Below are 12,058 nucleotides of genomic sequence, written 5' to 3'. Positions count from 1 at the left end.
TTCGGGTCCAATGACCGTTCGTCAGAACAGTACTTAGGAAGGGTCCCGAACTTGAAACGTTAACTCTGATTTTTTCTTCATACATGCTGCCAGACCTGCTGAGTTTTTCCAGCAACTCCCGTTTCTGTACCCTCCTGCTAGTACATATTGATCACCTTATCATTAAATTTTCAGACTTTTGGGAGACTTTTGATGATGGATTCTTCCACCACCCTAGTGTATTTTGAATACTGTTCTTAAGTCACCTGTGGAGACCTGGAAGTTAAGACTCTGCAGTGGCTTCCCAAGATCTGGAAACTAAACTGCTTTGGCTACAAGATTCATATGCAATATATTAAAATGAAATGTTTTATAAATGCAGACATTTCAACAATGATAAAAAACGTGTTATTAATCTTAATAATGGCTCTCCATCTGCAACCTCAATGATTATATTCTCTTTCTGCAGTGTTTGGTCAGAAAGTGCAATGCAGAAGTAGAGATTCACATTTATTAGATTTTTGATGCATCCATTAGCTAACATGAAAACATCAAGTATCTGGTGAGGATTTAGCCATAGGTTTTAGCTAAAATTGGAGTGAATGCATCTATTCAAACATGGGACAGCACATTTGAAAAGATGCTTATTAAGACTTGCTTTCACAAGCACAACTCCTTTCTCAGTGACTGTCTCCCGCTCTGACTTACCATACACAGATTCTAACTATGTTCCATCCTTCACATTTTGAATTCACCCAGGATCACAGGTATCTCTGAGGCATTCAATGTTCCTCAGCATTCTTGCTACATCCTAAGATGGACACTCAGTGCCTGTGTCACTACATGCACATTCCCACATTCTTTCTCTCCACCAGCATCTCCTCACACCACTGCAAAGCTGTGCCAGTCTCAGTTCCATTTCATTCTTGATCTCATTCAGTGCCTTAACAAGATACCTTTTCTCTTTCTTACAACACAAGCACCAACAACAAACAGGTCCCAACTTCCCTCTGGAGTCTTCCTTACATCTGCATCCCTCTGATTCTATCCCTTCCTCTAATCTGTTCTTCCAGTCTTCTAAGCTGAACTCGAGAGGCAATGTGAGAGTGACAGCATTTGAAGACTAAGACCACATTAGACTTAGAATAATATTAAGGATTTAGATTCAATGGGAATCAGGCAGGGGAGATCTCTCTAAGTGCTTAGATGCTGCCTTCCAATGCCATGGACATGAGTTTGATTCCAGCCTTGGATGACTGTGTAGAATTTGCACGTTTTCCCCATGTCTGCATGAAGCTCCAGTTTCCTCTCATGGTCCAAAGATATGCAGGTTAGGCAGATTGGCCAGGCTAAATTGTCCTGTGGAGTACATGTTAGGTGAGTAGTCAGGGCAAAGGCAGGGTTATGGGGATAGGGTGGGTGGCTGGGTCTGTGTGGGATGTTTTTTGGTGCAGACTCAATGGACAGACTGGCCTCTTTCTGCACTGTAAGGATTCCATTCTAAGATGGCTGTGGTTGCTGGAAGTCAGTCATCTCAGTTCCATGTTATCTTTGCAAGAGGTCCTCTTCCCACCCACTTTCAGCAACTTCATCAAAGACCTTCCATTCAGCATATGGTCAGAACTGGAGAAGTTCACTGATGGCTGCACAATGTTTAGTACCATTCGCAACTCCTTAGATTTGAAGCAGTCATGGAGTCATAGAGATATATAGCACGAAGCAGACCCTTTGGTCCAACACATCCATTTAGTATCCTAAATAAATCTATTCCCATTTGCCAGCTTTTGGACCACATCCCTTTAAACCCTTCCTATTCATATACCCATTGTTACAAAGAATGGGAGGTAAATGAAAGAAAATCTCTGATATTCACTCTATGAGTAACAAGTTACAATTTATTTATTTAACCCTAACAGTGAACAAATTTACAGAATTACTAACAAACTGAACAATTTCCCCTTAACTACTAACTATTCCCTAACTGAATTAAACTTTACTGGTATGCTGTTCCAATAAACACAAGTCACACTTCTATGAAGTCAAGTAATAAGAAAATAAATTAAAACTTAGTCTCTCAAAGTCTATGTGCCTTTCTTCTGCTGTTTCCAATCACATATGCCTTTCTTCTGTTGCTCTGGCTGTCAGGGATGTCATCTCTGTGAAGTCTTCTGTGAGGACTCTTAGCTAGAAGTGCCAGGGTAACTTTTATGGATAAATAGTGCTTTCTTGGAGAGTTTAGCAATTTCTTGTAAGAGCTAGATACTTATTTCTTGGATGGTGGTTCACTCTGACACTGATTTTCAAAAACCCTCTCCTTATATACCTGGGATGACACATCAATTTTCTTACAACAGCTTTAATCTGAGGTTGTCAAAACCATCAGATTTAAATTCAATTGGCTTTCAATCGCTAAGTGTTTAGTTTAAATTAATTGGCTGATTCCAGCCAAAACATCAAAGCAAGCCTAAGGTTTCCAACCACAAATCCAATTAATACATGTTTCAATTTCAGAACTGGCTATCCATCTTACATACAGACATTTTTTTTCTGTGTAAATCTCTAGGCATGGAAAAGCATTTTACCTCTTAAAGAACCCATGCACGCTTCTCCCTTACAATTCTTTTTACAAACAAATTCTAGCTTCCTGCCCTCCAATTCATGATTACTCTACACAACTTCATAATACCATGCAGACACCTTTTAAATGTGGTAACTATACCAGCCTCCATTGCACACACTCACCACCATCTGTGTGAAAAAGTTGCCCCTCCGGTCCCTTTTAAATCTTTCCCCTATCATCTTGAACCTATGCATGTGTACATCCTATCTTTCAGAATCACCTCCAACAACTTAAACCCACCAATGTCAGAATCGCAAGTCTATAGTTCACAGGCTTCTCTTTATAGCCTTTCTTAAATAAAGGCACAACACAAGGCACCCTCCAGTCCTCCAGCACCTTTGTGACTATATGTGATACTAATATTTTGTGTAGGAGCCCTGCAATTTCTTTCCTAACTTGATAGTACCTTTCAAACTCACAATGATCTAGATGAACGAGGGCAGCAGAAATGCAGGAACACCATCTCATTTGAGTTCCCCTTCAAGTCATTAATCATCCTGACTTGGAAATGTATCATCATTCTTTGGGGTTAAAATCATGCAACTCACACCCTAACGGCATTATGGGTGTATCTACACTAAAAAGACTACAGCTGTTCATGAAGACAGCTCCCCAGCATCTTCTCAAGAGGAATTTAGGATAGAAAATAAACACTGACCCAACCAGGGACACCCAAACCCATGAAAGTTTTATTTAAAAAATCTAAGTCAATACAGTGTGGAGCTGGAGAAAGACAGCAGGTCAGGCAGCATGAGAGGAGCAGGAAAGTTGATGTTTTGGGTTTACAACCATCATCAAAACTGATGAGTCTTGATGAAGGATGTAAACCTGAAACATTGACCTTCCTGCTCCTCTCATGCTGCCTGACCTGCTGTCTTTCTACTGCTCCAATGTCCTGCTCTTTCCCTTAAAACTGTGCCCCCTCTTCTAAACGGAATTGTTTCCCCCTATCAATTCTGCCTTTGCCCGTCAGAACCTTGTACATGCCAATCAGATCCCCCCCTCTGCTCCTCTGCTCTAAGAAAAATAACTCTACCCTATCGAGTCTCTCTTCATGTCTGAATCTCCCAGGTAATGCCTTGATGAGTTCTGCTGAAGTGATGCCAGACTCAAAGCGTTAACTCTGCTTTCTCCTCAGATGCTGTAAGACCTGCTGAGCTTCTCCAGCAATTTCTATTTTAGTTTGACATTCTGGTGAATTTCTTGTGCACACTCTCTACTGCAATCACATCCTTCCTATAGAGGTGACCAGAGCTGCACCCAGTACTCCAGCTGTCGCCTAACTAATATTATAAACAACTCCATCATAATCTCCTTGTTTTTGTATTCAATACCTTGTCTAATAATGGCAAATGTCACAGGCACCTTCTTGACAACTTACCTACCAGTCCTGTCAAGGATGAATGGACATGTAGAAATCCATAAGTCCACTTCTCAGAATGAACATCAAACTAATTTAAAAGGCAGTGAAGATATTTCTGAACATTTCTACATCTTATTTATTTATGATTTTAGTGTCTGCAGAACATTGGTAAACTTAATCATGCTCTCCAACCTCAAGGGCAGAATTTTCTCCAGACCTGGCACATTCTGGCAGCATCATCCCTAAATCAGAAAGCTGTGGCCTTAAAGTCTAACCCAGAGAACAAAGGCACATAGTACAGGCTAGAAAGCGATGCATTCCAGACAATATAAAGTAGCAGATAAATCAACTTAAGGCAGAAAGAAAGAATGTATTTTTGTACATGAAATACAGAGAAAGAAAGGACTGGGTTTGTATACACACACTATTTCACAAACTAGAGATGTTTAATGGCATTCCAAAGCCAATGTGTAATTTTGGGAAATATGAACTGCTACAATATATGAAAAGGTGGTCCAGGCAATCTTCACAAAAGACCTTAACAGAAACCTAAAGAACTGCGGATGCTGTAAATCAAGAACAAAACCAAAGTTGCTGGATTAGCTCAGTAGGTCTGGCAGCATCCGTAAAGGAAAAAACAGTTAACGTTTCGGGACAGAACTGAGGAAGGGTCACCGACCCAAAACGTTAACTCTTTTTTTTCCTTCACAGATGCTGCCAGACCTGCTGAGCTATTCCAGCAACTTTGTTTTTGTTCGCAAAACACCTTGTTTGATCGCAGCTAAACGACGCCGGGAAAACTCCCGACTTTTTATTTCAAACAGTGCCATGGGATCTTTTACATCTACCTTAGAGGACAAGCATGGTTTTGATGAAATAGCTGGAAGACAGCCGGGTGGACAAAGCAGCATTCCCTTGCAAGCCTATACCATGTACTCCACTTGGATGTTGAACCCACAGCTTTCCGATTGTGGGTTGAGAATGCTTCCTCAGGCTGAGGGCCAAGGATGGCCTTTGTATCGTCTATGCAATGGAGGGAAGCTATTGTCCATGGCATCATATCTGGCAACAATTAAAAGCTTCAGTTTCCACAACGCTAGTGGAACGGGAAGTTTTGACTTCCAGTCAAAACGCACAACGGACTGCAGGTACCCCCTCCTCCCTATGTTTACATTCCTGCCCACACAGCACCAGAGAGAGAGATCGGACTGACTGGGAAATGGAACAAACCAACTACATGTGTTTTGTTTTGCTGATGTTGGCTCAGACGAGCACAGAATATACAAAAAGAAACCCTGTGACACGACTCTTGAGTTGGTCCCGTGCCATCTCTGACCACTCACTCCGAGCTGACAGAAAAAAAATCATTTACAATACATGACATAACAAGGTGCAGAGCTGGATGAACACAGCAGGCCAAGAGGCATCTTAGGAGCAGAAAAGCTGACATTTTGGGCCTAGACCCTTCATGAGAAATGGGGGAGGGGTAGAGAGTTCTGAAATAAATAGGGAGAGAGGGGGAGGGGGATAGAAGATGGATAGAAGAGAAGATAGTTGGAGAGGAGACAGACAGGTCAAAGAGGCGGGGATGGAGCAAGTTAAGGTGAGTGTAGGTGGGGAGTTAGAGAGGGGATAGGTCAGTCCAGGGATTCTGGACAGGTCAAGGGGGCAGGGTGAGGTTAGTAGGTAGGAGTTGGTGGGGGGCTTGAGGTGGGAGGAGGGGATAGGTGAGAGGTAAAACAGGGAGGCAGGGACGAGCTGGGCTGGTTTTGGGATGCCGTGGGGGGAGAGGAGATTTTGAAGCTTGTGAAATCCACGTTGATACCATTGGGCTGCAGGGTTCCCAAGCGGAATTTGAATTGCTGTTCCTGCAACCTTCGGTTGGCATCGTTGTGGCACTGCAGGAGGCCCAGGATGGACATGTCGTCTAAGGAATGGGAGGGGGAGTTGAAATGGTTTGTGACTGCGAGGTGCAGTTGTTTATTGCGAACCGAGTGGAGGTGTTCTGCAAAGCGGTCCCCAAGCCTCCGCTTGGTTTCCCTAATGTACAGGAAGCCACACCGGGTACAGTGGATGCAGTATACCACATTGGCAGATGTGCAGGTGAACACCTGCTTGATGTGGAAATTCTTCTCGGGGCCTGGGATGGGGAGGTGGGGGGAGGTGTGGGGGCAAGTGTAGCACTTCCTGCAGTTGCAGGGGAAGATGCCAGGTGTGGTGGGGTTGCAGGGGAGTGTGGAGCGGACAAGGGAGTCACGGAGAGAGTGGTCCCTCCAGAATGCAGACAATGGTGGGGAGGGAAACATGTCTTTGGTGGTGGGGTTGGATTGCAGATGGCGGAAGTGTCGGAGGATGATGCGTTGGATCCGGAGGTGGTGGGGTGGTACATGAGAACGATGGGGATTCTTATTTGGTTGTTATTGGGGGAACGGGGTGGAGGGATGAGTTGCAGGAAATGTGGGAGGCACGGTCGAGGGCGTTCTTGACCACTGCAGGGGGAAGCTGTATGGCGCACTGACCTCTACATTGCTGCGGCCAGATGCCAACTCTCTGACATCTCCTCCTACTGCCCCCTGGATCATGACCCCACCCCCGAGCACCAAACCATCCACAACCTCATTACCTCAGGTGACCCTCCAACCACATCATTCCCCAACCCCGCACGGCCTGCTTCTATCTCCTTCCCAAAATTCACAAATCTGACTGCTCTGGTCGACGTATTATCCCCGCCTGTTCCTGCCCCACCAAACTTATCTCCACCTATCTCGACTCCATTTTCTCACCCTTGGTCCAGGAACTCCCTACCTACATCTGTAACACCACCCACAGCCTTCACCTCCTCCAGAACTTCCAATTCCCTGGACCCCAACAACTCATTTTTTACAATGGATCTCCAGTCCCTATACACCTGCATTCCCCATGCAGATGGCCTAAAGGCACTCCACTTCTTCCTGTCTCGCAGGCCTGACCAGTCCCCCTCCAATGACACCCTCATCCACTCAGCTGATCTCGTCCTCACCCTCAACAACTTCTCTTTCAATTCCTCCCACATCCTACTGACAAAGGGGATGGCCATGGGCACCCGCATGGGCCCAAACTATGCCTGTCTCTTTGTAGGTTACATGGAACAATCCCTCTTCCGCACTTACATTGGACCCAAACCCCACCTCTTCCTCCGTTACATTGACGACTGTATCAGCGCCACCTCGTGCTCCCATCAGGAGCTCGAACAGTTCATCCACTTCATCAACATCTTTCACCCCAACCTCAAGTTCACCTGGACCATCTCTGATACCTCTCTCTCCTTCCTAGACCTCTCTGTTTCCATCTCAGGTAACCACCTAGAAACTGATATCCATTTCAAGCCCACTGACTCCCATAGCTACCTGGAAAACACCTCCTCCCACCCACCTTCCTGCAAAAATGCCATCCCCTATTCCCAATTCCTTCGTCTCTGCCACATCTGCTCCCAGGATGAGGCATTCCACTCCTGTACATCCCAGATGTTCTCGTTTTTCAAGGACCGCAGCCTCCCCGCCATCAATGGTCGAGAGTGCCCTCGACCGTGTCTCCTGCATTTCCCGCAACTCATCCCTCACACCCCGTTCCCACAATAACAACCAAAATAAACCCCCTCATCCTCACATACCACCACACCAACCTCCGGATCCAACGCATCATCCTCCGACACTTCCACCATCTGCAATCCTACCCCACCACCAAAGGCATTTTTCCCTCCCCACCCTTGTCTGCCTTCCGGAAGGACCACTCTCTCCGTGACTCCCTTGTCCGCTCCACACTCCCCTCCAGCTCCACCGCACCCGGCACTTTTCCCTGCAACTGCAGGAAGTGCTACACCTGCCAACGCATCTCCTCCCCCACCGCCCTCCCAGACCCCAAGAAGACTTTCCACATTAAGCAAATGTTCACCTGCACATCCTGTATCCACTGTACCCGGTGTGGCTTCCTCTACATTGGGGAAACCAAGCGGAGGCTTGGGTACCGCTTTGCAGAACACCTCCGCTCGGTTCGCAATAAACAACTGCACCTCCCAGACATGAAGCATTTCAACTCCCCGTCCCATTCCTTAGATGACATGGGCCTCCTGCAGTGCCACAACGAGGCTACCAGAAGGTTGCAGGAACAGCAATTCAAATTCCACTTGGGAACCCTGCAGCCCAGTACTATCAATGTGGATTTCACAAGCTTCAAAATCTCCCCTTCCCCCACTGCATCCCAAAACCAGCCCAGCTCGTCCCCTCCTCCCTAACCTGTTCTTCCTCTCACCTATCCCCTCCTCCCACCTCAAGCTGCACCCCTATTTCCTACCTACTAACCACATCCCGCCGCCTTGACTTGTCCGTCCTCCCTGGACAGACCTATCTGCTCCCTACCTCCCCACCTACACTCACCTTTACTGGCTCCATCCTCGTCTCTTTGCCTTGTCTGTCTGCTCTCCACCTATCTTCTCCCCTATCCATCTTTGATCCACCTCCCTTTCTCTCCCAGATAACAAAGTGTGGATAACAAAATAACAAAGGGCCTAGACCCTTCATCAGAAAAGGGATGAAGGGTCTGATGAACAGTCTAGGCCCGAAACATCAGCTTTTGTGCTCCTCAGATGCTGCTTGGCCTGCTGTGTGCATCCAGGTCCACACTTTGTGATCGTGAATTCTCCAGCATCTGCAGTTCCCATTATCTCCCCCTCTCTCCCTATTTATTTCAGAGCCCCCTTCCTCTCCCACATTTCTGACGAAGGGTCTAGACCCAAAACGTCAGCTTTCCTGCTCCTAAGATACTGGTTGGCCTGCTGTGTTCATCCAGCTCCACACTTTGTTATCTCGGATTCTTCAGCATCTGCAGTTCCTATTGTCTCTCATTTACAGTACTCGACTTGTCTTCATCATCACCGTTCAAAGAATTCCTACAGTGTGGAAACAGGCCATTCGGCCCAACAAGTCCACACCACTACTCCGAAGAGCATCCCACTCACACCCATTGTCCTACCGCTGATTTCCCATGCCTAATCCTCCTAACTTAAACGTCCCTGAGCACTATGGGCAATTTAGCATGGCCAATCCACCTATCCTGCACACCTTTGGAATGTGGGAGGAAACCGGAGCACCCGGAGGAAACCCACGTCGATGCGGGGAGAATGTCTGTGTGGAGTAGGCACAGTTGCCCGAGGACAGGACTGAACCCGGGTCCCTGCGCTGTGAGGCAGCACTGCTGAATACTGAACCATCGTGCTGCCCGTTTTTATAAAGCAACCATCAAACTGTTCTGACCAAATAAGAAACCAGGGCTCGACCAGGAGTTGAACCCAGGACATCTCGGAAGACGCACGGTACAGTACCCTAAGCGAAGATCGTACCCCTCGACCAACGAGCGATGCCCAAACTCGCTTAAAATCACTACTAGGAAATGCATTAAAACAAAACAGTCCCAACACTATGGTTTCAGAATCAGTGGAATCGCGATATGCTAAGAGCTCAAGAGACTAAAAAATCGCACGTTTCAAACCAAATCCGGTGCAATTATTAAAAAAAACACTAAGGAGCATGCTAAAGCGCGTTCGCTTCAAAGGTCTGAGCAGTTGTTTTTACTTTTGTAACTGGAAAAGCGGATCCCCAGACGACAGGGTGGAAATTTCCACTCCAACCTGCAGTCCAGTATGTTTTTAATCTCAGAACAGATTCAGATCCCAGCAAACCGACATCAGCTCCACCTACCCGTCAATACATAAACATGTCGTGGCCACTGATGACTCTTCGATGCGATGAGAGCTTTGGGAAAGTTTTCCCAGAAGAAAACTTTGGGAAGACGAGCGACGAAGCCAGCTGCCATCGCCATCGGGCTGCCGTCCCCGGAGCCGATGGATCCTCGCCTCGGCTCACAAACCCAGCTCGCTGACGTCGGCTGTTAGTAACATATTTGGTCAGCTTCGTCAGCGTGTCAAAGGGTAGTACCGCCCCCCCCAACCCTCTCTACTCCACACTCCCCATAACAGGCAGGCCGTACAGCCAGGAGACAGCAGTGGTGTTAAAATATTGCACCATTCCTTCTGTAAAGGATTGTCAGCCACAAACAGAATTCGGTTTGTTTCGGTTTGCACGTTTAAACGTGCGTTGGTGAACCCTTTCGCTGCCATCCAATTGCTCAGGCAAAATGAAGGCAAGCACCGCGAAAGAGTTGCATTTGCTTAAGATACGTCTTATCTCTGAGAGCCAATTCACCCTTGCTGGAAAATTGTTGGTAGATTTCGAGCTGCCTGGAGGAAACGAGTTTCATCTACATTCATTTTGCTCAAGTTTTATTCAGCTTTACCAAAGCCCTTTGATCTGGAATAGTTAAATACATGAAAACACAATTTCTTAAAATGGAATTTGAGTATAGAACATCACTAATAGGAACCCTCCATACTGTGAGTAATATATAGTGCTATTACAATTAAAATAAGTTATCTTAGATAATAATTGTTCATATTATCTCCATTTTACAAACTGCAAATAGAAAAGAAACATCATAATTCTTATTGATTCAGAGATAGTGGGAACTGTGATGCTAGACAATCTGAGATAACAAGGTGCAGAGCTGGATGAACACTACAGGCCAAGCAGCATCAGAGGTGCTGGAAAACTTATGTTTCCGGTCTAGCCCCTTCTTCGGAAAAAGGTCTAGACCCAAAACATCAGCTTTCCTGCTCCTCTGATGCTACTTGGCCTGCTGTGTTCATCCAGCTCCACACTGTGCTATCTCATAATTCTTACTGAGTTGGCACACAGTTACTAATGGAATCCCAACCTAATGCAAAAAGAGTCACACAAAAAGTTTGTTAGAAAAAAATGCACCTGTGCACATATGCTTTTGAACCTTTTCAAACTGTCATACCTTGAAGATTTCACAATTAAGGGTACTGCAGATCAAAATGGTCTACTTCATGTGCCCATGAGGCAAAAAAATTTCAACTGAAATTTATGATGATATTCCAACTTCTCAGCTTCCCTAGTCTTTCTAGGTGGTAGAGGTTGAGGGTTTGGAATGTGCACTTCAGAGTCTTGTTGAGTTGCTGCAGTGAAGGAAGTTAATGTTACACGTCCACTAATATCCTTCAGGGAAGGACATCTGCCATCCTCACCTGGTGTGGCCTACATGTGACTCCAGACCCGCAGCAATGTGGTTGATTCTCAACTGTTCTCTGATATGGCCTAGCAAGCCATTCAGTTGTACCAATCGCTGCAAAGTCTCAAACAAATTAAACTGGACAGATCAGCTGGCATCAACCTCGGCACCAGAAAATATAATGGCTGAAACAGTCCTGTTGACCTTCCTCACAAATGTCTGGAGGCTAGTGCCAAATTTGAGAGAGCTGTCTCGCAGACTAGTGAAGCATTGGCCTGACACACTCATATTGATGGTATCATACAATGTCCAAGACACCACCATTCCTGTCCCTGGATATCTGCCTGACTCACCAGCAGAAGTGGGGTCTCAGTGGCGTACAATTGGGAAGGAGTTGATCTGGGAGTCGTCAACATTAACTCCAGACCCAGTAAGTCTCATGGCTTCAGGTTAAACATGGTCAAAGAAATGTCCTGTTGATTACCATATACCGTATACCATTAATGCACCTTTAGCTGATGAATCAGTACTTCTCCATATTGAGCAACACTTAGAGGAAGCATTGAGGATGGCAAGGGCACAAAATGTACTCTGGGTGGGGATTTTAATGTCCACCACCAAAAGTACCTCGGTAGCAGTACTACAGACCGAGCTAGTCGCGCTCTGAAGGACATAGCTGCTAGTTTGGGTCTGCAGCAAGCATTGGGGGAACCAACATAAGGGAAAAAAATCATCTTTACCCATCTGGTAGCTGCAGATGCATCTTTCCATGAAAGTTTTGGTAAGAATGACCACCGCACAGTCCTTGTGGAGATGATGTCCGGCCTTCATGTTGAGAATAACCTCCATCGTGTGGTAGTACTATCACTGTGCTAAATAGGACAGATTTCAAACAGATGTAGCAACTCAAGACTGGCAATCCACTGTACTCCAGCATAATCTGTAGCCTCATGGCTTGGCATACCCCCACTCAA

General features: G+C 45.9%; 1 protein-coding gene across 1 annotated transcript in view; it reads right to left on the bottom strand.

Moving 5' to 3' along the window:
* Positions 1 to 9,890, bottom strand: part of msrb2 (methionine sulfoxide reductase B2) — a 46,799-nt gene extending 36,909 nt beyond the window's left edge. Inside the window, exon 1 of the mRNA XM_048524483.2 lies at positions 9,695 to 9,890. Coding sequence (XP_048380440.1) covers positions 9,695 to 9,815 — 121 coding nt within the window. The 5' untranslated portion in view covers positions 9,816 to 9,890. The remainder of the gene's footprint in view (positions 1 to 9,694) is intronic.
* Positions 9,891 to 12,058: the final 2,168 nt, after the last annotated feature.

This window comes from Stegostoma tigrinum, chromosome 2 (assembly GCF_030684315.1).
Source record: "Stegostoma tigrinum isolate sSteTig4 chromosome 2, sSteTig4.hap1, whole genome shotgun sequence".
In the NCBI taxonomy this organism is placed as follows: Eukaryota; Metazoa; Chordata; class Chondrichthyes; order Orectolobiformes; family Stegostomatidae; genus Stegostoma; species Stegostoma tigrinum.
The sequence above is the reverse complement of the archived record's forward strand: the minus strand, read 5'-3'. Positions and strand labels throughout refer to the sequence as shown.